Genomic DNA, 23,516 nt, shown 5'->3' with positions numbered 1-23,516 from the left:
CCGGATTTGGTTTGCATTGCGGAGCCCATGGTGACTTTTAATTCTATTTCAGCTGCTTATTGGGATTCTTTAAATTTATCTGCTCTTACTTTTAATTCTAGAGGAACTCTTGCCCCCAACCTTTGGTTACTAACATCTTCGGCTTGTGCAGACCCTTTAGTTATTTCTATATCTGATCAACAGGTTACAGTTCGTTGTACTTTTGATCATATCCCAAGCCAGTTCACATTTGTTTATGCAAGCATTTCATCTATCAAAAGAAGAGACTTGTGGGCTGACTTTATCTCTCTGCGCCCACAAACACAAGTTCCATGGATGGCTATTGGCGATTTCAATGCTATACTGGGTGCCCACGAGCAGATGGGAGGAGGCTGACCGTCCCAAGCTTCATGCGCTAAGTTTAGTAACATGTCTGACACTTGTAACTTTACCCACTTGAACACATCTGGGGCAGCCTTTACATGGTCTAATGGCTGGAGGTCTCGTGGTCGCACTGAACGAAGGTTAGATCGTTCATTGTGTGATATAAGTTGGTTTGATTCTTGGCCCCACTCTAACTGCATAGCTTTGCCAAAGGTAGTCTCAGATCATAACCCCCTTATCTTCTCTGGTTCTAGAGTTTTGCGCAATGGTCATCGTCCTTTCCGTTTTCAATCAATGTGGGTTCAACATCCATCTTTTCGAGAAACTGTAACTCATTGCTGGAGAAATACAGTTGTCTATGGTTGTCCTATGTTTATCATTCTGCAAAAATTGAAAGCTCTAAAAACCTGCTTGCGCCAATGGAATTTTTCGGTTTTTGGTGATGTTCATAATAGAGTGGCTAATGCTCGGCATAATCTTTCTATGATTCAACAAAGAATTTCAACTGAGGGTATAAATAATGATCTTTTCGAGGAGGAGATTGTCGCCAAGACTACAGTAATGGAGTCTCTTCAAATGCAGGAGGCATTTTGGAAAGATAGAGCTCGTGTTAAGTGGTTAACTAAAGGGGATAGAAATTCTTCTTTCTTTCATGCCTATGCTCGTATTAAATCATCCAGCTCTCATATCAGTTGTATTCTTGATGGAAACAATCTTCTTACTGACCCGCTGGCTATTGCGAACCATATTGTTAATTTCTATCAGACTTTGTTCGGCTCTTCTTTCACCCCTTCAGGTATTGATGAGGTTTGTGAGGTCATCCAGCCGATGGTCACAGACTCTGAAAATGATCTCTTATCTGCATTACCTACTGATGAGGAAATTAAGGAGGCAGTTTTCTCATTAAGTGCTTCCAGTGCGCCAGGGCCAGATGGTTTTCCAGGTTTTTTCTATCATCACTGTTGGGATATTGTCAGCTTTGATGTTATTCAATTTGTGAAGCAATTCTTTCAATCAAATTGGCTATACCCCAATACCAATAGTAACTTCTTAGTTTTGATACCGAAGGTGGAAGACGCTATTTCCATGACTCATTTTAGACCTATTGCTTTGGCAAACTTTCTCTTTAAGATTATTCCCAAAATTTTGGCAGTTCGCCTTTCTCATGTTGTTCAACGCATTATTTCTCCACATCAAGCTGCTTTCATACCTGGCCGACGTATCACAGATTGTATTGGCCTAGTTTCAGAATGTTTCAATGTGCTTGACAAAAAAACTCGTGGTGGCAATATGGGAGTCAAAGTTGATATAGCTAAGGCTTTTGATACTTTAGATTGGTCATTTCTATTGCGGGTGCTTACTAACTTTGGGTTCTCCACTTGTTTTATAGACTGGGTTTCTACCATCTTAAGATCTGCTAAATTGTCCATCCTAATCAATGGTTCCCCGCATGGTTTTTTCTCTTGTTCCCGAGGAGTGCGCCAAGGGGATCCTCTTTCTCCGTTACTTTTCTATCTTGCTGATGAGGCTTTATCAAGGGGCCTGAGTCGTCTTCAACTTGATGGGCTTACTAAGCCAACTTTTGCTCCAAGAGGTTGTATCTCTCCTTCTCACGTTCTCTATGCAAATGACTTATTCATTTTCTGTAGAAGTGATGGTGGCACCCTGCGTAATTTGCAAGGTTTCTTCGATAGATATAGTAGAGCCTCTGGTCAATTTATCAATAAGGCAAAAAGTACTTTCTACTTGGGCTCTACCTCAAGGCATCGCAAAGCTGTGGTTGAGAGTTACTTGGGTTTCAAAGAAGGCAAAACACCTTTTGTCTACTTAGGAGTTCCAATCTTCTGTGGCAAGCCTAAAAGGAGTCATCTTCAAGCCTTGGCAGATAAAGCTAAAGCTAAGTTAACTGGTTGGAAGGGGAAACTTTTATCTATGGCAGGAAGAGTTCAACTCACTCAATCAGTTTTTCAAAGTATGCTCTTGCATAGCTTTTCTATTTATAAGTGGCCTTCTTCCTTGCTAAGGTCTCTTTCACGATGTGCTCGCAATTTTATATGGTCTGGTGACGTAACCTCCAAGAAGTTGGTTACCGTTTCTTGGCATCAGATATGTGCTCTGAAGAATGAAGGTGGTTTGGGTTTGCGTGATCTTGGCTCTCTTAACACTACAGCTCTCTTAAAGCTTGGATGGCTTATTATTACTACTGATTCCCCTTGGAGTATTTATCTTCGGAATCGTTTCAAGCTACATGGCCACCTATACTCTTGTACTTATAAGCGATCTTCTATATGGCCTGGTATTAAATCCATTCTTCATATCTTGTTTCAGAATTGTCGTTGGGTGATTGGAAATGGTTCTACTACTTCCCTTTGGGTTGATAAATGGCTGGATAAGCCTATTGTGGACGTCGTTGGTGCAACAGAGATTACCCCTTCTTTATCTCGTACTAAGGTCTCAAATATTATTCGTATGGGACAATGGGTTATTCCTTCTATTTTTTCTTCTACTTTCCCAGACCTAACTAAAGAGATTTTAGAAATGCCTCTTCCAATTGATGAGGATAAGGACGTTTTAATTTGGGAAGTTTCTACATCTGGTGTTTTTTCGTTTTCTGATGGCTATGAAATTGTTCATCATCGGTTTCCTGTCAAGAGTTGGGCTTCCATTATCTGGCGTCCTTTCATCCCACCTCGTTACTCTATTTTAGTTTGGAAGATTCTATTCAACAAGCTCCCAACGGAGGATCAACTTCAGCGCCGAGGCATCCTGCTGGCTCCAATATGCCAACTATGTCACAAGAATTCTGAATCTATTGACCACTTATTTTCTAGCTGTGACTTTGCACAATGTTCTTGGCGTTGGCTAGCTACCCAATTTGGCACTATTATTCCACCTACGGGCTCCCTCTCTGATCTATGGCTTGATTTTCTGTCAAAGCGGTTTTCTCCACATCTTCACAATGTCTGGCTAGCTTCAGGGTTTTTCTTACTCATGGCTATTTGGAAGATGCGTAATAAAGTGAAGTTTGAAGGCAAACCTCCCTCATTCTCACGTCTATGCCGCTCCACCTCGGCCTGGATTAGGCAGGTTGGAGCTCTCACCCCTGGCCATGTACGAGGCATTTTGGACAGGCAACTTTTAGTCTCTCTTGGAATATCGCCTAACTCCTGTAAAGCTCCTTCTATTGTCCCTGTTCTTTGGCATCCCCCTCCTTTTTATTGGGTCAAAGTGAATACTGATGGCCTTGCTAAAGGTAATCCGAGTCCTGCGGCATGTGGCGGGGTTTTTCGAGATTCTGCGGGTTATTTTCTTGGTGGTTTCTCCTTAAGCTTGGGCTATCGTACTTCTTTCTATGCGGAGCTCCATGCTGTCATCCTTGCTGTTGAATTGGCCCACTCGCGGGGCTGGCAAAATTTATGGCTTGAAAGCGACTCTTTGAGTGTAATATCATGTTTTGCTTCTGGATCTTTCTCTCCCCCTTGGTCGTTCCAGACACGCTGGAACAATTGTACTCTCCATTTGCAGAACATGGATTTTCGTTGCTCTCATATTTTTCGAGAAGGGAATGCTGTTGTTGACAAATTAGCCAATTTAGGGCTTCTATCATCTTCACTTGTCTGGCATTCCACTCCTCCGATTGAGATCCTCCCTCCTCTGCACTCAGATTTCTTGGGCATGCCAACCTACAGGTTTGTCTCCTCTTATTGATGTGTCTTCTCCTTTCTTTTCCTAACCTTTTTGGATTCCCTTTTGTTTTGCAGTTTGTCTTGCAGGTTATTACCTTTTAAGGTTTATAGAGGGGTTTGGGCTTATGTCCGCCTAGTCTTTTCCTTGTATTTTCTTTTCCAAGAGGGGTACGGTCTATGTCCCCCCCTCTTTTTCCGGCATTTCCTTTCTCAAAAGGGGTAAGGTGCATGTCCCCCCCCCCCTTTTTCTTTTGTATTTCTTTTCTCTTGTTCTATGAGGGGTTAGGTTTATGTCCCCCCTGTCTAGGTGTAACTTCTTTTTTCCTATCAATAAAATTCCTTCGTACCGCCGAGGTTCTCCAAAAAAAAAAAAAAAAGAGTTATATAAATTATCACATTGGTGTATCTTTATTTCGGAAGTCTTACTAATTGAATACTTTTGATACATACAAACACCTTAAGCCACGTTTTTTTCTACAATCAAGGGACAGAGAAGTTACCACACCGGTGTCCTTTACTCCCCAATTTTTTTGGGTGGGGGTGTTGCTGTTGCAAAAAGGACGGTATTTCCGTTCATTCAGGGTTTGCGCAAACGGTAGGGCAGTACTGCACATGAGTCCATTATTTCTTCTAGTTTTCAGATGTGATATTTTGGTGCACTATGTGACAAGCATTTGCGATTTTAAGGTAAAACGTGTCCCTTCACATGCGAAGCCTCCAATGAAACTATACCAAGATGCTTGCACAATTATTGCCACTCCACCACCCAACTACTTTTCAAATGGCATAAAAACCAAAAGGGCAGCCAAGAAAAAGCAGAAAAACCACACACACACACACACACACACAAACCCATTTCTTCTCTCTCTCGCAGCCCTCATCTCTCCTTTCTTCTGCACTACAATGAGTAACTCAAAGGATGTGAGTGTGCAGGCACTCACATGCACTTTGGTGTTGATATTTCTAGTTGGTTTTGGCAGCTGCAACATAGACCAGGATAGGGCAGAATGTACAGACCAACTAGTAGGGCTTGCCCCGTGTCTTCCGTACGTCGGCGGTGATGCCAAAACTCCAACCTTAGATTGTTGCAGTGGAATTAAAGAAGTGGTGCAGAAGAGCAAGAAATGCCTCTGTATCCTACTTAAGGACCGCGACGATCCGAAACTTGGCCTCAAGATCAATTCCACTCTTGCTTTAAACCTTCCTAGTTCCTGTCATGTGCCTGTCAACATATCAACCTGTATTGGTAAGTACATATATATACTGAACTGAAGTATATATTAATTAGTTTAATTTCTCTAGAAATGTTCATGATTATATAGATCACCAGTTTGATCATTTTCAACGTTGGTGATGGATTCAGATCTCTTGAATTTGCCATCAAACTCTTCGGACGCGAAGATGTTCCGGGATTTTGAAAACAACACTGAAGCTAGAAGCAACACTACTGCCCCTACATCCAGCGGTATTCTAACAAATTTACTCCTAGAATTTTAGCATATTATGATTGGTAATTAATTTAATTACAATTTAATAGTTCTTTATCTAGTAATATATGTTTAATTTACTTGGTTTTATGTTAATTATTATAGTGAATTCTACAAGCAGTGGTACAGTTGCTCAAGCAAAGAGTGATGGTGGGAGCCTGGAAAATAGATTGATGGGAATAGAGATGCTATTTGGGACTTTTCTGGTGTTTTATATTTCACACTTGGTGTTTTATGCTTGATACAAGACTGTCTTGTCTCCTTACTGCTGATCGTTTTGTGTGTAATGATCTCTTTCTCTCTCTCTCTCTCTCTCTCTCTCTCTCTCTCTCTCATCCTCTGCACTTCTCTCTCTAATTATATATTAATCAATTGGATATTATTATGGGGCGTGTATGGATCAATTGGGATCATTCTAACACCTTATATCATGTTTTGTAATTTGTAATGACAAATGTTAACAAAATTATAGCTAGCAACTAAAATGGTCACTTTTGGCAACAAATATTGATCACTTTTATGTCCTATATGTTAACACTAGACCACAAACAAGATCCAATTACTCGAATCACAACCGAACAAAATACAAAACACCAATTCATATAAGGTTGAAGCATACTAACCTGAAGAACTTTCATTGGATGCAGCCATGGCTATTCACGATCAACCTGAATGCAGCAGCTCTTCTTCTCTCTATCACGATGCTTATTGCTCAAACTAAGAATAGACCTCAGTTCCAAAAAAGCGTTTTCCTGTGAAAGGAGAGGTCGCTATATATTCATACACATATCCCTTCTCATAATGGGATGAGGACTACCTATTAGAATCCTTATGGAAAACAACTTATATTTTCCTAATCCATATCATTTCATTACTCCAACAGAATTCTCTATTGACAAGAACTAGTATACATCTTCCCATAAGGCTTTCTTATACCAATTGGTTTCAGATAGCCAATGCCAGATCACCTAGTCTCAAGTTTATATTCTTACACTATATATCTTCAATTTCTCTTCTTTTTGTTTGGTAACCCACAAAATCTGAAGGAAATGAAATTTTGGTGAATGTTTCGCGTACTTGTTTTGAGCCTTCACCAGGCGCAGTGTTCATAATAATGAATATTGCTCGTTTTTCAAACAATCTGATACATTGGGTTAGTAAACTGTCAATCTAAAACTATAGTTTGTAGACACAGTCAAGAATGTTAGTAGACCTCAATCTTTTCAGAGTCCTGAAAGATCTCATTGGGATGTTAATGTTTTGGCAAATGATCAAATTTTCACTTCCTTAATATTAAAGAGAAAGAAGTGCCTCTTGAGAGGAGCTAGAGCTAGTGGCTAGCTATCCCTCTTTCACGACGAAGGGTGCACGTAATCCTTAAGAGAACGTTAAAATAACGATCTTATACAAATCATGAGACTCGATGCGAAAAAGTTAAAATATGTAGCAATTTTTAATTACAATAGAAAACAGTCACTTTGTCGTTTCTTTTTCATTATTGTTCGTAAAGCACACCCTTTTTCATTATTGTTCGTCATCTCCAATTCAAGCCCAAAGCTATGGCCATGGTATATTACAAAGCCACATGGGCTTCAAGCTTCTATACCGGCCTTGCATTGAAGGACAATATCATAAGTATGCCCATGAGTAAATTTTAACAATATGCATCGCCACCAGCTGTGAGCCACCTGAGATTATCGTGATAAGGTCACTAGTTGATCCTCTTGAAGTAAAAAAAATTACGTATGTGCAGATGATCTAAACTTAATGTAACATATTCCTTAGCATATAAAAATGCTAGAAACTTCACGTAGTACTCGTGTCACTTCCGTGTCAAACCTTTTATATTAACAAATTGTTTGTATCAAACACATTATTTTAATAAGTTCTTAACAGGTGACTTGACAATAATCTGACTCTCTAACGTGTCATTTCGAGTCAGATTAAAGGAACGTGCAAGAAATTGTCATGCCTAAATGTCTAGACCAGATAAACAAATTGTATTTGTGTCATTTACATGTCATATCCATTATCTTAATAGGTAACCCAATAACGATTTGATTCGTTAACGAGTTCTTAACGTGTAATCCGATAATGACCCGACTTGTTGACAAATTAACCCAAAAATTATTACTTTCATGTTATTTCGTGTCAGATTAATAAGTCGTTCAAGAAATTGTTACGCATTTTTTAGACTCAAATTCTAATTGTGGTTGATGAATCATGAAATGTAACCCATGCCTTGGTGTACCTTTCTATTTATATCTCCTTCCCTCTTTTTGGTTATAGTAGTGACTCATCCATTTTATTTTTTTTATCAATCGTGACTCATCCATCTTAACTCTTTTTTTCTTTTTTTTTCTTAATTCATAATATCCTTTTCCATTCGTTTTTACCAAAGCATTATCCATTGTCTGGTTCTTCTGCTGCCGACCAACCTGGACTTCAAGAAAAACCCATGATTTCCCATAAATACCACACCAACCTCAAAAACAAATCCAAACCGTCCAAGCCTCTCAAATCCAACGGTACAGATTCCTCTAAACCTCTCACCCTCAATATATACACCCAAAAATCTTTCCCGGAAAATCCAACCTGCAAAGGATAGTCAAGAACCCGAAAAAGCACCGAACTTTATCAAAACCCACACACTCTTTCTCTAACACCCGACCCGAATATGGCTCCCCATCTGGGTCTGATCCCGATCCTCCTCTTCTCTCTCTCCGTCCTCCCAAGTCTCTCTCTTTCTCTCTCTAACTCCCCACCCACAGTCTTCGACATTTTACCCGAATACGGCCTCCCCCGCGGCCTCTTACCGTCGTCGGTCTCCAACTACACGCTCTCTGACGACGGCGGATTCGTCGTCGTTTTGCCCAAGACCTGCTACATTCAGTTCGATTACTTGGTCTACTACGAAAAGACCATAACGGGCAAGCTCACATACGGGGCGATCACCGACTTGAAGGGGATTCAGGTCCAGAGGTTCTTGTTCTGGTTCGACGTCGACGAGATCAGGGTCGATTTGCCGCCGTCCGATAGCATTTACTTCACTGTTGGGATCATTAACAAGAAGCTCGACGTCGATCAGTTTGAAAATGTCCGGTCTTGCCGTGACGGGTTATCGGGTTCTTGCGTCGGGTCGTTCAAACGGGGCATTCAGGTATTTTATATATTTGATTACTTAAGTAACTGTTTATTTATCGCTTTTGTGTCTTGATTGCTTTTGGGGTTTTATGATTTTATGTTTTTTCTTGAATCATTGTGTGTAAATTGGATTTTTGAGCTTTGAATTCTTTCAACATTATGCTTGTGGGTTTGTAGTTTTAGAGCTAAATTAGATAAATAAAGTATAAATTGAATCCTTGAAGTGATCATCTTTGTTAAAAAGAATCAATTTTGTTTGTAGAGATTGTGTTTTTTATGTGATTATATGAGAAGTTTAATTCAATTTTTGAATTGTCATTATTTTTCCTGGTAATTGAGGAGGTAATTAAGTTACTGTCTGCTGCCTGACGAAACTACAACACCACCAACAGCGCGTAACGAAGGACAGTGTGCAGAGTCTGTAAACTTGTCTTATTTGAACCTTATGCATTACATTGAATTAGAAGGATTCTATGGCGGGTTTCATTGATATGCGGACTTGTTTTCGAGTCTAAAATGGAATGGGAGTCTAGTGTGGGAGTATGATGGAAACCAAGTTAGGAGCATGTTATGGTAAAGATAGTGAGTTCATTTAGATTTAGTCACTAAATTATTTTTGGAAACAAAAGGACTGAGATATTCAATTTTTAGGTGGGAACTGGGATGGGGGATTGCAGAGGTATAGTATTGTTTGCCTGCATAACAAAGTGAACATCTTTGTTAAAAAGAATAAACTTGTTTGTAAAGATTGTGTTTTATGTGTGATTATATGAGAAGTTTAATTCAATTTCTGAATTGTCATTGTTTTTCCTTGTAGTGAAGAGATAGTGAAGTTATTTGAATTTGTGAAAGTAATTGATACGAACCGAAATGGAAAACTACCAAAAAAAAAAGACAGAGTTGAGTGCTCCTAGAGGGGAAATCTACTCAAGAAACTTCCTTAGTCATCAGCTTGCATATAAGGCCAAAAAGTAGTAATTAAGAGTGCTGTGTCCCTAATAAACTACTGAGACAGTTGGGTGGCTGCATGTGAAAGTCATGAGCATATAACAGCTTGGACAGCAAATTATTCTGTCTACAACCTGACAACACAGCCAATAATGCGTAACAAACGACACAGTGTACAGAGTCTGCAAACTTGTCTTATGCGAAGCTTATGCATTACATTGAAATAGAATGTACTGGCATGTTTATTTGTTGAGTGAAGCTATGGTCGGTTTCATTGATTGGTTGAATTCATAGGGAATGAGATCATGTTTTTAAGTCTAATGGAAATTGAATTAAAGTCTAGTGTGGGTGTATCATGAAAACCAAGTCACCAAAATTTAGGAGCATTTTATTGGAAAGTAAGTACACTGAATTCTTCATGAAAGAAAGGGACTATTCATGCGTAATTTGTATCCTCTCATCCTCTGCTAGTTTGTCGGGTTAGGTGCTATAAGGCCGTTTCTGTTTTGTAGTTTACAATCGGTTTGATACTTTAATAGGGTTTCAATATGTGGGTTGGAACTGGGATGGGGGGTTGTGGATGCTCAATATGTTTCTCATGCATAACATTATCAGTTCAAACTGTTGTGTGTGTTGCACCTTAAAGATTGATCTAGAATCTACGATATTAAGTGAAAGATAGGAAATTGGGTGGTGCCATCATGGGTAAGAAGGGTGTGTTGAGATTTATTAATTGTTATTTCTCTTCTGAAAATGTGAGAAATCTTGAGTTTTGGGAGTAAGTATTTGCATAGGATAGGCTTGTGTCTTGTGAGGATGAGATTGTTGTATCCGTGGCTTCTTAATGTTAACTTAGGAGTTAAAGGACTAGGAATGTTCTCTAGAGAAACTCTGAAAATCAAACAAGTGGATTTCGTTGAATTCGTCAATCACACGAAAATTAATACCTCCATTTGGTTTCTTATTCTTATATTTTACACTGACAATGAGTGACCGCGGTTTTAGAGATATTAAAGATGCTATAAGTTAATCCTTAAGTCATTTTTGCTCTGTTGGGAACCTTGGCAGAGATAAGAACCGGGTGAAGAGTGTAGTCTTTTATCGCCTTAGTAGGCAAGGAAAGACCAATGACAAAGAAAACATAGTTATGTATTTTGGTTTTAAGGAGGGAAAAGCCTTAGAATCACATGATTACAAGTGACTAAACCTTTGCTGTTAGGTTGCCTTGATGTCTGCATAAGTGAGCTTTAAAGTTAGAAGTTTATTTTCCTGAAAATTTTTATGCTGTTTTCAAATTGGAATACGTACTTCTTGTGCTTCACCCTACCGATATGTATGTAACATGTTCTTTTCCTGTGGTGATTTGCAGCTTCCAACCCCAGTGGAAGAAATTGAGATGCTAATTACCGAATAGACACCATCGAGTGGTTATGCTGTACGATGTAGTGGCTGAGCAAAGGGGCTCTCCAAGTAGTTCACACTTCCAGACTCACAAAGCCGTCGAGTTTGGTTTTAGAAGAATTCAGTGTTATGTACTCCGTAAGGGAATTTACTAGTGTTACTCGTTGGAACTGCGTAGTTTGTATCTGCAGACCGCAATATCGTCAAATATCGTGTATGACGTAATCAAATCTTGTATATATTAAGCTGGATGTTAAAACTCAGACTGTTACTTCTACCCATTAACATCAAGGGTGAAAGTTGAAATGGATATGTGTGCATCTTGGTGATATTACCTTGTTAGCGTTGTCGCAAGTGTCGGTGGAAATCGGAGGCAAACTATCTCCTCTCTTTGACATCCTTCTGAAATGAATGTTCGTTTTACTTTACTTGACAGACTAATCTGGAAACATAAACATAAAGACAATGTATTAACGTTGTTTGCTGAAGATTATGCCAATTAATCGAAGCATGCATGTTGAAATTTGATGATCGGGACGTTGAAGGTTTCGGATCCATCAAAACTCAACCATGCCATAAATAGCTGGCTGGAATTTGCTTGCCTAAAGAATTGATTGAATGGGGAAGGGATAGAAATACAAGACAATTGTAACAAGTCGATGTATATAGGTTGATTTGTTGCCATCGAGCAAGAGGAAGCTGTAGAACATCCTGTAGTCGTAGATACATTTGTTTGCGGTGGAACAGACTCGAGCCTGCCATCCACTGTGATGAGCTCTGAAGAGTGAGTAGCTTGACAAATATCACATGGCATCATTGGCGAGCCTCAGTTTCTTGAATGATTTCGACTGCTCATACAATAATCTTGAAGGACCAATACCGTAAAGCACTCAGCTCCAAAGCTTCAGTTCTTCTGCATTTGAGGGGAACCCGAAACTTTGTGGCGATCCACTTCCAAATGAATGCAGACAGATCAATGGTGTTGATGACAGCATGACACGGCTAATAAGAACAATCAAGATGCAGATGATCAAGATGGGAATCAAATTCCATGGTTTCGTATTTTCATTGTACTTGGGTTCATCGTAGGATTTTGGGGAGTTTGTGGTCCCTTGATGGTTAAGAAGACGTGGCGATATGCATATTTCCAATTCCTAGACAATGTAAATTATAGGCTGTGCGATGGTAACCGTGTGGATGACCAGGATGCAGAGAGGGCTTAGAAATTTGATTGTGTTTGCTTTCTTCTTTTGACAACATGTACTTTTTATCTTACGTTGTCATTTTCTTGTTCCATAAAGCCATCAATTTGCTATATGAGTGTCGTTCATGTTACCAAAAATTTATATCTGTATCGATATAACATTTGTAATCAACAACATAACTTTTTTTTTTTTAAATATCGAAATCAATACGTTTATAATAAGATGATGGGGGAATAAATTGGTTACCAACTCATTATTTATAAAATTCGAACATAAAATTTATCACTTAAAATGAAAAGAAATAACATTAAACCGTAGTAATAAGTAAGGACAATATAATCATCTTGTATTGGACTTTCACATTTGTCCTTGGGAAATGGATGTTACAATTTGGAATAATCGAACAGGGTTAAAATTGTCATTAAATTACCCTCGTAACAAAGAAGTGCATTGGATACCAACAACCATCCAGCCCAATCATAGAACAAATTTTTCTTCCTATATTACCCCTCAGTATTCTCCTAAACTTCCATCTCTCTTCCTCCTCTGTTCTTCCCCAAGTCAAACTCTCACCTTTCTTCCTCAGAGCTCTGCAATAATGGCACCAGGCACCGCTCAGATCTCTCTCTACCTTCTCCTCCTAATCCTTTTCTCAAAAACCGATCTAACTCTATCCCTCAGATACCTCAAACCCAATCCTGACGGTCCATCCAACACCTCCGTATCAATCGCAGACGTCCACGACCTCCTCCCCAAGTACGGCCTCCCAAAGGGTCTCTTACCCGACAACGTAGAATCCTACACTCTCGCAGAAGATGGAAGCTTCGAGATCTTCCTCGGAAGCCCGTGTTACGTGCACTTTGATCAGTTGGTTTACTACAACAAGCATATTAAAGGGAAGCTGAGTTATGGGGCAGTTTCTGATGTGTCTGGGATTCAGGCCAAGAAGCTTTTTATTTGGGTTTCTGTTACCGGGATTCACCGTGACAAAGGATCGGATTCCGTTGAGTTTTACGTTGGTGCCTTGTCGGAGAAGCTGCCGGCGAAACAGTTTGAAGATATTCCTGATTGTAAGAACAAGGCTTGCCATGGTGTCGGAAGTGGTTCTGTTGAGTCAATCTGAGGTATTATTCTTTCCTTGTAGAAAATACAGAATTATTGGTTTTATTTGTTTCTTGTTGGATTAAATGGGAAAGACTAGAATTTTTTGTTACTGGTTTTTGCGTGTAGCTCGAGTGGTTATGAGCGTTTACTCCTGCACCTCGGGTTTGTGTAAATCCACCTATCTAATAAAGCTTGCAGCAACAAAACAAAACAAAAAATCTACAGAAGCATTTGGATTTTTTAGGAAGTTCAGCCTTTTATATTTTTCCTCTTGAGTTTGATCTTTGTAAGATTAATTGTAGGCTAGGCTATTGAAAAAAAATAATTGAATCAAATCGGAGGAAACTGATTGTTTGTTGATTGTTAGTCTCGGCAGATTAGATTATTAGACCAACAGAAGATCAAAAGATTTATTGCAGACAGATTGAAAGGGATATATCTGCCTTTGGCTTCGATTTCTCCAGGACCTATGATAAACAGCGAAGTTGTTTTTTTTTTTTTTTCCTGCCGATTAACTTGTTCGATTTGAATATGGAATGTTGTGGTCATGCTCAAGAAAGATCAAGGATTTCAATAATATAGGCACTTGACATTTGAATCACCAAAATTTGGAATCTCGCATTCTTTACTTCCATATAGGCACTTGACATCAGAACTGCAAATCTTGTTCCAATCATTTTTCGCTTTGTTTCACTACTATCCATGCGCTAACTCTTCGGGGCATTGCTTAGTTTTCTCCTATAGGTAGTGTTCAAATATTGGAGGTTCAGGTCTAAGGTCGAAAGATCAACTTTATCAACCCCATCTTGGACCTTAATTTCTTAATTTCTGATGCAGGAAGTTCTCAGTACTTAATGAGCTGGTGCAGTTCTGATGTGTCATTTTGCAATTTGTACTAACGTTGCTCTAAATCTGTTTATCGTTAAGGGCGGCATTGCATTATCATTTCTCCGTTTAACGAGATTTGGTGGAGCTATGTTGGTGAAAATCTTGTAATCTCTTCAAGTTTTCTGCTGGGATCATTCAACAAGAAGTTTCTAGTGATGCTGCATGATGAAAAGGCTTTCTAGGTTACTATAAAAACAAAACCAAAACCAAAACCAAATTTGTATTGTTGAAGCCCTGAAACCTTCAAATGTGAAGCACTAATCATAAAGCTGGGAAGCTGGACAACATTGTGCAGCTTCCCGGCTGTATGTTTTACATTCGAAACATTTTAAACCCAAATTTTCACCAATTATTGAAAGAGGGAGGATTTGATTCTATTTAAAAGTTAAAAGTTTCTGTCTAGATAACTTAAGCAAAAGTTAAACTGACTTGCTTCGTTAAATTGGTTTCATTGGCATTGCCTTAAAGTAGGCTTTACTTGCTAAAATCGAAAATTAGGGTAATCTTGGGAGGACTAATGAAGCTGCCCCGATATTGTTGCAGGTAGAAAAAGTACAATGCAATCACTGCATGGAAGAAGGAAACCATCTGCAGATCTTTCCCTCGATCTTATGCAGTCATCTGTATATGCTCGAACAAAGTGGCCAGTAGAAGCAAATAAATGTGCATATGAATTCTTCTAGTAGAGAGAGCGAGCGAGAGAGAGAGAGAGAGAGAGAGAGAGGGGTTATTCTGGTGTATACATTATGATTAATGAGCGTATATTTATGTGTCTATATATATATATATATATATATATATAAATTTCATGCTTGTCAATAAATTATTTGGTGGATCTTTCAGTCTCTTCTTTCTTGTTTTCTTCCTAAATTTGTAAGGGAAAAGATGCAGCAGCAAAAAGCGCGCTTTTCTCTCCTTCTGAGCGCTTTTCTGAGTGTCCTCCACTTCGTTCTTCTCGCAGCTGCGACCCTAGCTATGGCCAGGGTTGGTGGCAGTCCTTCTCTTCTCCTTTCTCCTTTTTCCTTTTCTTTCCGTCTCCTTCTCCTTCATCTTCCATTTACCCCCTCCCAGTGGCTTGTTTGCCACTCAACCCCCTGTGCATCTGCTTTCTTTGACTTTAGTCCCTTTTCCAACTTCTCCCATTTCTTCCCTTCTTCCACTTTTCCCCTTTGTTTCCTTTCGTCTTCCTTCCACCTTTTCCATTTTTTCTCCGTCTTTCCACCTTTTCCCATTTTTAATCTCCGTCTATTCCTCCTCTTACCCCCCCACGTTCCCCAATCCATATCAGCTTCTTCCTTCTTCAACTTCACAGTCTGGCTTGGCTCCCACTTTTTTTCAACACGATTTATCGTGCTTCTCCCGAAAGATGAGTAGAGCTTTGGCTCGGATGTTCACACCACCTCCTTCCTTTGGTTTGCCTTTGTTGGCACTGTTGCTAGTGGGGTTTTCCCGCTAACTTCCTTCCATTTGTGGTGGCTACTGATGTGGTGTGCTGTGGAGGAGTTTGGGGCTCTGTTTTGGGGTCCTGTTGCAGCTCTGTTTTCATCCAGCTTTGGGGCTCTAGTTATTTTGATTTTAGATGGGTGCATGGGATGTTCGTTCGACAAGCGGGTTGACCACGGAGGTGGGAAGCTACTAGGGTTTGCTTTGGTGTTTTTCCTGTTTAGGGCTTAAAACTATGTTTTGGACGGTTGGGTTATTATGGAGGTCCATCTTTTTGTTTGTGTGTCTATTGTATTTGGGTCTTCTCTTATGTAATTTGTTGTGTTATAAATAAAGTAAACCTTTGACCAAAAAAAAAAAAAAAAATACAGTAGCACTAAGCTGTTTCTACAAGTGAAACATTATGCAGTGGATCGGAATTGAGTCTCCCATTGTCCCTGCTGCTTGGCTTTCATCCATATTCTGAAATTTACCTTTCAGACGTATTCTTGGCTTTCATATAACGAATCCGAAGGCAAAGCTGTTTCCCTAGAAAACCATTCGACGTCATTTCTGTAACGAATCCGAATGCAAAGATGAAATGATCTAAAGAGAAACATGCAAACACAAAAGAACTTCAGGTTCAGCCATCAAAGCCTCGTAAAACCTACTCGAGCCACAACACACGATACAGATCGACCGTATAACGGCGTAAAGCGGCAGATTCATACTGAAAGCAATGGTAAAAACTCTCCTAGAGCGATTGGTTAATGTATGTACTATGAAGTATGAACTAGAACCAAATCCTTGTGGTCAACTATTATTATGTAATTAGATTTGTTTAGAAACCGAAGACTTAATTAATCATATTTAATCATGTATTTTAGAACCAAACCCAATGGGTGAACTCTACAAATAACACCAATTTTAAAGTCTTGGATGGTTGAATCCGGCAGCCAATAATGGCTAATTATATTTAAATTAAAAAAAATATTACCATAACAATCAGCATGCACTATTAGTCTATGATTATGTCATCTAAAATCAGCCTAATTAATTAATGATTAGGGTCTCAATTATCCATCCAAATATTTGAACAAAGCTTGGCTGCTTTAAAACAAGCAGGAGCTTCTGCTCTCATCCAATAACAACTTAACAAGTATCCAAAAAAATAAAAATTAAAACTTGAACTAACAACTTAGACACTTGTCAAGTTGTTATTCGAAGAGAAGAGAGCATGATTTTCTGCTTGTTTTTAAGCAGCCAAGCTTTGTTCCAAATATTTTACTTAATTTTTCACCAACTTGCCAATAGAATAGTAATTATATATTTATAAACAATCTTTGACCTAATTGACATGCATAAAATGATAACAATGCTTTTTCACTATGGGTAAGCATAATTTTGTTACTCTTTTGTAACTTCTTTGCTCTTTCTTTCCTTTCCTTTCCTTTCCTTCGCTTCAATCCATGTGAAACTCATGCTTTTAAGTTTTTAGAAACGTTTGAAGCTATAAATACATTCATCGTGCTCATTCCAAACAACGAAAATTGACTTTGATTTCGGGGCACGTTTCTCTTCAATCCCTTGCCGAATCCAACGTCAAGAAATTGATCAAACCCTTTTGGTTATTGAACTTTCCAAGCAAGCTGCTGCGATGGATGTTCGTCGAGAGGTTGCTGCTGCCGGCGGGAGCAAAAGGATGCAGAAGGAAAAGGAGAATACAATGAAGAAACAGATGGCGAGCCGGAGGATGAATGCGGCAGATGATCAGGAAGTCGACGTCAATGAAATGGCTGATGCCTTCATCAAAAAGTTCAGAAACCAGCTCAAGATTCAAAGGGAAGAGTCGTTCAAACGGTTTCAGGATATGATTGCTCGTGGAGTTTGAAATATGTCTTTTGTTACTTGTTTGGAACAAAAATAACTAAAATTATTTGTGTCGTGACATTGATATATTCCAGCAAAATAAGAAATTTGATGTCCGTTCCGATGAATTTGGAACGTTTCTAAAGATTATCATGGCCCCCTGCACAAGGATTTCAAAAAAGAAATAGATGATGGATTAATGGAACGAGCAATGTTTGATTACTCAGATGAATAGGAACTCCTACTCAAAATTCTTCGTATCTGATTCACATAACTTTATGCTTATAATCGGAACAATTCATATTATAAATCACTTTGTATGCTTCTACCATTTTCGTTCATTTGTGATTATACAATTCGATGACTAAACCACCTTATTTTTAATTGATTTTTTTGCAGAAATCATCTTTATAGTGATTTATACAGTTCTAATAAAAAACACGAAAGCCTATGAACTAGAAGCGAAAAGTTTTGAGTATGGGCTTCTACTCATCCTTTGAGTAGCCAAACATTATTCTAATGAAAAAAATATATTGAATGATCTCTAATGACACATGTATATTCACAAAAGCATCTCTAAGATTACATGCTACTAAACATAAAATCCCCATAGCACAAGACAAAAAGGCCTAGACTTACACATTTATCTGCTCTCTCTTGATCATGAATGTAAAGAAATGGCCTCATAAATCTTTTTCCGAGGCCAACAACCTCGAAATTCTATTTCCGAAACCAGTATCGCCAGTCACATACCAGATTTCTTGCAAGAGATGACCCTCTTGGCTCTACAGATGCACCAACAATGCTTCTCATCTCAACTCTTGCTTCACACAAAGCATAAGCAACACCGACGCCAGTTCTCAGCTTGTCATGCTTGGAGCACTTGACAGTGTACAATGTGACTCTTCAAACCAGTTCGGCCTGCTATACTTGACCATAAATTGGAGACCAGAGTTCTGAAATGACCTTTACCGGCGATATTTTCCCAAAGCTGAGGGTTGCTTTCGACATGTTTATCTGGACTTGAAACATCAACTAAACTGATGCTCATGTTATTACGAATAATGCAAAGCTTCCCGTTAAGGGGAACAAGTGCAGCAGCCTCCAAAGCACGAGAACTCCCTAGATGAAGCTTGCTATCTATAAATTTGATCCATGAATCTGATACTCTATCATAGACCCTAAGCTTGCACCCATCACGGCACTCCAGAGCATAGAGCTGCCCATTTAAAGAAATACTCGGGTTGCGCCACCCAGCAACCAGCCCATCACTAATAGGGGTCCAGGTATTGGCTTCGGGAGTATAGGCTTCACTCATTACCTCACGGTGTGACCCAAGTCCTTTTAGGAACCACATTCCATCATGAACCACCCCAATAAAGGGCACCATAGCTGTGCTCATATCGGAAATAAAGCTCCACCGATTTTTGTTCGGATCATAAATTTCAGCAGAACGAAGAGTCCTTTGAATTCCTTCACACTCCCCACCGGCTACATAAAGACAATTATTAATAACACAAGAGCCAAAGAAATGGCGCTTCCGAAGCATATCTGGTGCCCTGTGCCATTTATTTGTCCGAGCACTGTAAAAAATAACCCGTCTCATGGATCCCTTCAATGGATCTTTTCCTCCAAACAAGTACAGGTGACAACCGCTAAGGACAGCACAACCAAAACCAAGCGCGGCAGAATACTCGCCAGGAACGGGTGGAAGGGGCTGCCAGAGCTGGTATGTAGGATCAAAAGCATGCCAAGAGATCCTTCCATCACGGTCTCTTTTGATAACATAAACCCATTCTTCTGCCATTCCAAGACTTTTTCTAAGTGAATAAAAGAAGTTTCCAGCTAGAAGGCGATACCACCTTTTGCAAACTAGACGGAGTTTTCTATGTTCAACACGGGGGACTCTGATTAAACAAGCAATTGCAAGATCATCAGGTAGACCAGGCAGGAGGGGTGGCTGGATTCTAGTCCTTTCCCTGCGTAAGTTTTTTCCCCTGTGCGCATTAGGATTGATATCAGGCTGGATGCAAATTTTTGATCCTGGGACAAACTTTCTTGCCCCTGCAACTGTTTTTAAGCCTGCATCTACTTTACAATAGCATGATACGGAGTCAACCTGCAAACCAAGGCATGACAGGATGCATGAGATAACCAAAGTAAAAGGTAAGTTAGAAACACCGAGGGGAAGCTAGTGGCCACGAGTCCGTGACATATAATTTGATGTGCTTATGACAACAGATATACGGTAGGTACGGATTTGGTGACATTATATGGGACTGCTTAGGTTAATAACATGATTTGCACCACTGAAATAAAAAACAAATCTGGGATGGTAACAAAAGTATAAAATACAAAAAAATGATAGTAGCAATTGAATCCTTTTCCACAGCACGAAAGAGGTGGAGGAGTTAAAGGATGTACGTATTTATCTACATATAATTTATCATGCAAAAAGAATGATATGGTTGCCCAACAAATGAACTACTCAAGCACTACAAAGCTATTGCTAAAATGCTAAAAACATGCTACAAGGACACTAAACAAAGGACTTTCATATGACACCTTTAAGGACCTCTAAGGAGTCATTTGAAAGTTATCTCAAACGCATTGCATCTAGTCATTTCAAGATCCTCTTCCTAATTTTTGTAGTGCATTCCTAATAAATTTGGCCCAAGTCCCTCATCCAAATGCACACCAGAGAACAAGATGGAAATGGCTTGAATAACCCTCCAGGTACTGAAAAGTAAATGCAGTAATTTCACCAAAAAAACTTGTAAATGTTACAAGAACATAATTGAAACTCATGTTGAAGGCAGCTAATTGTGAAAAAACACTAATTTCTTAGCAACAAAAAGCTAGGACAGGATAACAAGAATGACCTCCTTTCTCTAACTTCGTTCTTTAATACAGACATTTGGGAAGAACACACTTTATAATTAAACCGAGAGAGAGAGGTCTTAGGTTCCAACTTGATCATCATTGATTAGCAGCCAACACAATCCCAACACCACGAAATCAGAACAGGCACCTCAAAGGCATTTATTAGAGTACTCAAGAAGAAAAAATCCGCAGCTTGCGGAGTGAGAACAATCCTAACAAATGATCATCAAATTCCTTCTTCGCCAAAATGTTCCCTCTGTTAATAAATCACTAGGATTTAATCCCTTTTTTGAAAGGAAAACTAGGATTTAATCCCTAGATCACCATAACCCCCTTGAAATAAATCACAAAAAGAAGAAGTTAAGCTTTAGCATTTCCAGAACCCGTATGCTCACAAAATAATTCCAAAGTTCCCTAAAAGCTCATGAAAACAGAAGAAGCAAAAGGACAATGCAAATCACGAAGAACCAGATAACCTCAAACACACAAGCTCACAACCAAATGTCCAATCTTTTCTCAACAATTTTGCACAAATCAGCTGAATTCTCATAAGAATCAAAGTCAAACATTTCCCCATCCCCTATGTAAAAGTCCGTTAGATAATGAACTATTGGTTCTAAGCCGTCCCTGGCGATGAATTATCAATTCAAAGTACCTTTCTTGCGTATTCTTGGTATACCAGCGTTTATACATATATGTAGGAAGATCCGTTTGGGAAGTAAGAAGCCTCATACAATAAAAATTCAAAACCTTTCCCCAAAGAATCACACATTCAACAAAAATACTTGCTGAGCACCTCTACAATCTTAAGAAAACACAAACCAAAAAGAAAAATCCAAAATTTCTCCACAATTTTTCACAATTTAGCTAAACTTTCATCTGGGTATCTCCCAAATGCCATGAATTTAAAGAAAAACTTATAAAAACATAAAAAGGAAATTGGGTTCAGATATCAGCGAGGAGACTAACCAGTGGAGCTTGAACTCTGAAGCCCCTCTGAGCATTGGAAGACTGTTCAGTGTTCTGGTCCATCTGCGAATCACAAGCTCATAGAAAAATGGTTGGGAGGAAGCTTGGATCGAGAAGCCACTTCGGAGCTGGAACTTCAATTTCTTGAATCCGATCCAGCAGATAGCATAAATGAACTGGAAGCCTTTTGTTTTCTTCTGGGGAGGTTTGTTTTTCCTTTTTATCACTGCAAATGCAAACAAAAAATGCAGAAAAAAAAAAAAATAGAAGTCCTCCACCAACTGAGAAGTTAGACTTAGAACAACATCAAAATGTGAGGGCACATCTTCTCTCTCTTTCAATCTCTCTCTCTCTACAAGAGAAGACTTGCTTGCAGTCTCTTGTTTCTTTATCTCTCTAGACCAAAGAATACAGCTGGACCATGGGCTCACCAACTTCTGATTTTGTATCTTGATAAGTAATTTCTGTATGTATAGGCTGAAAAACTAAAATGGTTAAAGCTTTTTGTTCTTTCCATTTAATTAGAGCGTTACTCTGACACGTTACACACATGCAAAGACTCGTATATATAAATTAACATCAAATTAGATAAGATGGACCAGTGTTGCCGTTGACGGGATGAAATACAATGACCTAATTAGTTAAATTCAAAACACAAATTTGTTTATACAACAAAATTTGAAGGTGATTTTGGGTTAAACTGCATAAGTAATCAGCATAACTAGGTATTGAACTCATCATTTATTGAAATTGAACCTGAATTTTCTCACTTACAAGTGACTAAGAATGTCACTAAGCCGTAACTCAATGACCTAACTCAAAACACAAATTTGTATATACAACGAAATTGGAAGGTAATTTTGGATTAAAATGCATAATTAATCAGCATAAATAGATATAAAACTCGTCATTCATTCAAATCGAACCTGAATTTTCGCACTTACAAGCGAATAAGAATACCACTAAGGCATAACACAATTTGAAAGTTAAATGTAAAACATAATGAATCAAACAAAATGCAAGCAAAATAGAGGGACTAAAATGGTGTTTAAACCCCCCCCCCCTTCTTAAATGTTTGATTTTAACTTCAACTCCAACATGGGTGATAGAGCGCATGTCAAAACCCCAATTTATGAGATATTTTTCAGTGTGACCGTCATACGAGGTGGTACACCACGTGTTCCTATATAAATGGTGGGTTATGTGTGTTAAAAAGTTAATAACTTAAAATTTAAAATTTTCCACCATTTACATAAAAACACGTTGTGTACCATCCGTATTCATGTCACAATTAAAAATTTCTTCCAATTTAGGGGAGAGGACAGATAACAGAGTGAGGGAGAGAGACAAGACATTGGGAAGGGTTGGATATTGCTTTTGGTCTCACAAAATATTAATAGCTCACCTCCATCACTCTTTAATGAGCTTACCTATCCATTGGGTTACTGTTTAATGAAATTTCATTTTCTGTTTCTTACTTCCACCCAACTCTCTCTCTCTTATCCTCTTCTCAAAGTTTTGGTGTCCATTTGTTTCTATTGGATATGAATCAATTGAAATCGATTATTTTTAACGTGGCTCATGAGATCTGAACTCATGACTTAGTCCAACAAGTTCGATAAATTGAAGACTTTGCACCGCTAGACCAATTTTCATTATGTTAGCCGCGTTGATACTGATTAGAAACACTACCAAATGAAAATAAAGGGTTTGACCTCGGTAGTCCAACCTACTAAGTCGTCTGATTTTTTAAACATTCATCCGTTTAATTTCTTGGTATCAAAGTGCCGTTTATTTTTCGAACTACTCACGGATTAAAGAAAATTTGAAGAAATAAGAAAAAGAAAGGGGGAAAAGAGAATATAAAAATCAACAAAGAAAAGAAAGAGGAGATATCCAACATTTTGATTTGGATGTGAGAAAGATAAGATAAAATGCGTACTTGCTCTTTTGGCTCATATGCGCATGTCAAAAGAGATGAAGGCTTTGTTTATGTCTTGATATGTCAAAAGACTCAAAGGGAGTCGATACCTTTTATTTCCTACGTAATTAACCACTTGTTTCGAGTTGTTGATGGACACTCACCTCTCCTTATGTCCCACACACCAAAAATAAAAATCAAAGTCTTTCTCTTTGGTGTTAGACTT

The 23,516-nt window shown here is 38.7% G+C and overlaps 5 protein-coding genes across 7 annotated transcripts; 4 read left to right on the top strand and 1 right to left on the bottom strand.

Moving 5' to 3' along the window:
- Positions 1-408: 408 nt before the first annotated feature.
- LOC126588983 (uncharacterized) lies at positions 409-4,071 on the top strand. The gene has a single exon (XM_050254151.1). The coding sequence runs from the start codon at positions 409-411 to the stop codon at positions 4,069-4,071; it is 3,663 nt and encodes a 1,220-aa protein (XP_050110108.1).
- A 774-nt stretch (positions 4,072-4,845) lies between these two features.
- On the top strand, positions 4,846-6,498 carry LOC126591317 (non-specific lipid transfer protein GPI-anchored 6-like). Of its 2 annotated transcripts, XM_050256968.1 has the most exons (4): positions 4,846-5,295; positions 5,413-5,514; positions 5,642-5,819; positions 6,184-6,498. In XM_050256968.1, exons 1-3 carry the CDS (start codon positions 4,953-4,955, stop codon positions 5,776-5,778), a joined length of 582 nt encoding a protein of 193 aa, XP_050112925.1. In that variant the 5' UTR covers positions 4,846-4,952; the 3' UTR covers positions 5,779-5,819; positions 6,184-6,498. The 2 variants fall into 2 exon arrangements, with proteins under 2 accessions (XP_050112925.1, XP_050112924.1); XM_050256967.1 differs by lacking the exon at positions 6,184-6,498 and having other exon boundaries at positions 5,642-5,921.
- A 1,483-nt stretch (positions 6,499-7,981) lies between these two features.
- On the top strand, positions 7,982-11,363 carry LOC126590783 (uncharacterized). Its single transcript, XM_050256289.1, has 2 exons — positions 7,982-8,696; positions 10,998-11,363. The coding sequence occupies exons 1-2, from the start codon at positions 8,214-8,216 to the stop codon at positions 11,040-11,042; spliced, it is 528 nt and encodes a 175-aa protein (XP_050112246.1). The 5' UTR covers positions 7,982-8,213; the 3' UTR covers positions 11,043-11,363.
- Positions 11,364-12,754: 1,391 nt separating this feature from the next.
- LOC126590515 (uncharacterized) lies at positions 12,755-15,068 on the top strand. Of its 2 annotated transcripts, none has more exons than XM_050255952.1 (2): positions 12,755-13,358; positions 14,176-14,617. In XM_050255952.1, the coding sequence occupies exon 1, from the start codon at positions 12,833-12,835 to the stop codon at positions 13,355-13,357; it is 525 nt and encodes a 174-aa protein (XP_050111909.1). In that variant the 5' UTR covers positions 12,755-12,832; the 3' UTR covers position 13,358; positions 14,176-14,617. The 2 variants fall into 2 exon arrangements, with proteins under 2 accessions (XP_050111909.1, XP_050111908.1); XM_050255951.1 differs by lacking the exon at positions 14,176-14,617 and adding an exon at positions 14,770-15,068 and having other exon boundaries at positions 12,758-13,358.
- A 2,960-nt stretch (positions 15,069-18,028) lies between these two features.
- LOC126590928 (F-box/kelch-repeat protein At1g55270-like) lies at positions 18,029-21,808 on the bottom strand. The gene is made up of 2 exons (XM_050256445.1): positions 21,370-21,808; positions 18,029-19,636 (listed from the first exon to the last, which is right to left on the bottom strand). The coding sequence occupies exons 1-2, from the start codon at positions 21,430-21,432 to the stop codon at positions 18,386-18,388; spliced, it is 1,314 nt and encodes a 437-aa protein (XP_050112402.1). The 5' UTR covers positions 21,433-21,808; the 3' UTR covers positions 18,029-18,385.
- Between the last annotated feature and the right edge of the window lie 1,708 nt (positions 21,809-23,516).

Source organism: Malus sylvestris, chromosome 11 (assembly GCF_916048215.2).
Source record: "Malus sylvestris chromosome 11, drMalSylv7.2, whole genome shotgun sequence".
NCBI lineage: Eukaryota > Viridiplantae > Streptophyta > Magnoliopsida > Rosales > Rosaceae > Malus > Malus sylvestris.
Note: the sequence above shows the minus strand (reverse complement) of the source record. Positions and strands in the feature narration are given on the sequence as shown.

Excerpts from the sequence above, each read along its gene's own strand:
- LOC126588983 (XM_050254151.1), top strand. The coding sequence starts at position 409 with ATGTCTGACACTTGTAACTTTACCCACTTGAACACATCTGGGGCAGCC.
- LOC126591317 (XM_050256968.1), top strand. The coding sequence starts at position 4,953 with ATGAGTAACTCAAAGGATGTGAGTGTGCAGGCACTCACATGCACTTTG. Across the intron at positions 5,296-5,412 it reads CAACATATCAACCTGTATTG|ATCTCTTGAATTTGCCATCA; the intron begins GTAAGTACATAT and ends TGATGGATTCAG. Across the intron at positions 5,515-5,641 it reads TACTGCCCCTACATCCAGCG|TGAATTCTACAAGCAGTGGT; the intron begins GTATTCTAACAA and ends TAATTATTATAG.
- LOC126590783 (XM_050256289.1), top strand. The coding sequence starts at position 8,214 with ATGGCTCCCCATCTGGGTCTGATCCCGATCCTCCTCTTCTCTCTCTCC. Across the intron at positions 8,697-10,997 it reads CGTTCAAACGGGGCATTCAG|CTTCCAACCCCAGTGGAAGA; the intron begins GTATTTTATATA and ends GGTGATTTGCAG.
- LOC126590515 (XM_050255951.1), top strand. The coding sequence starts at position 12,833 with ATGGCACCAGGCACCGCTCAGATCTCTCTCTACCTTCTCCTCCTAATC.
- LOC126590928 (XM_050256445.1), bottom strand. The coding sequence starts at position 21,432 with ATGGACCAGAACACTGAACAGTCTTCCAATGCTCAGAGGGGCTTCAGA. Across the intron at positions 19,637-21,369 it reads TCAGAGTTCAAGCTCCACTG|GTTGACTCCGTATCATGCTA; the intron begins GTTAGTCTCCTC and ends CTTGGTTTGCAG.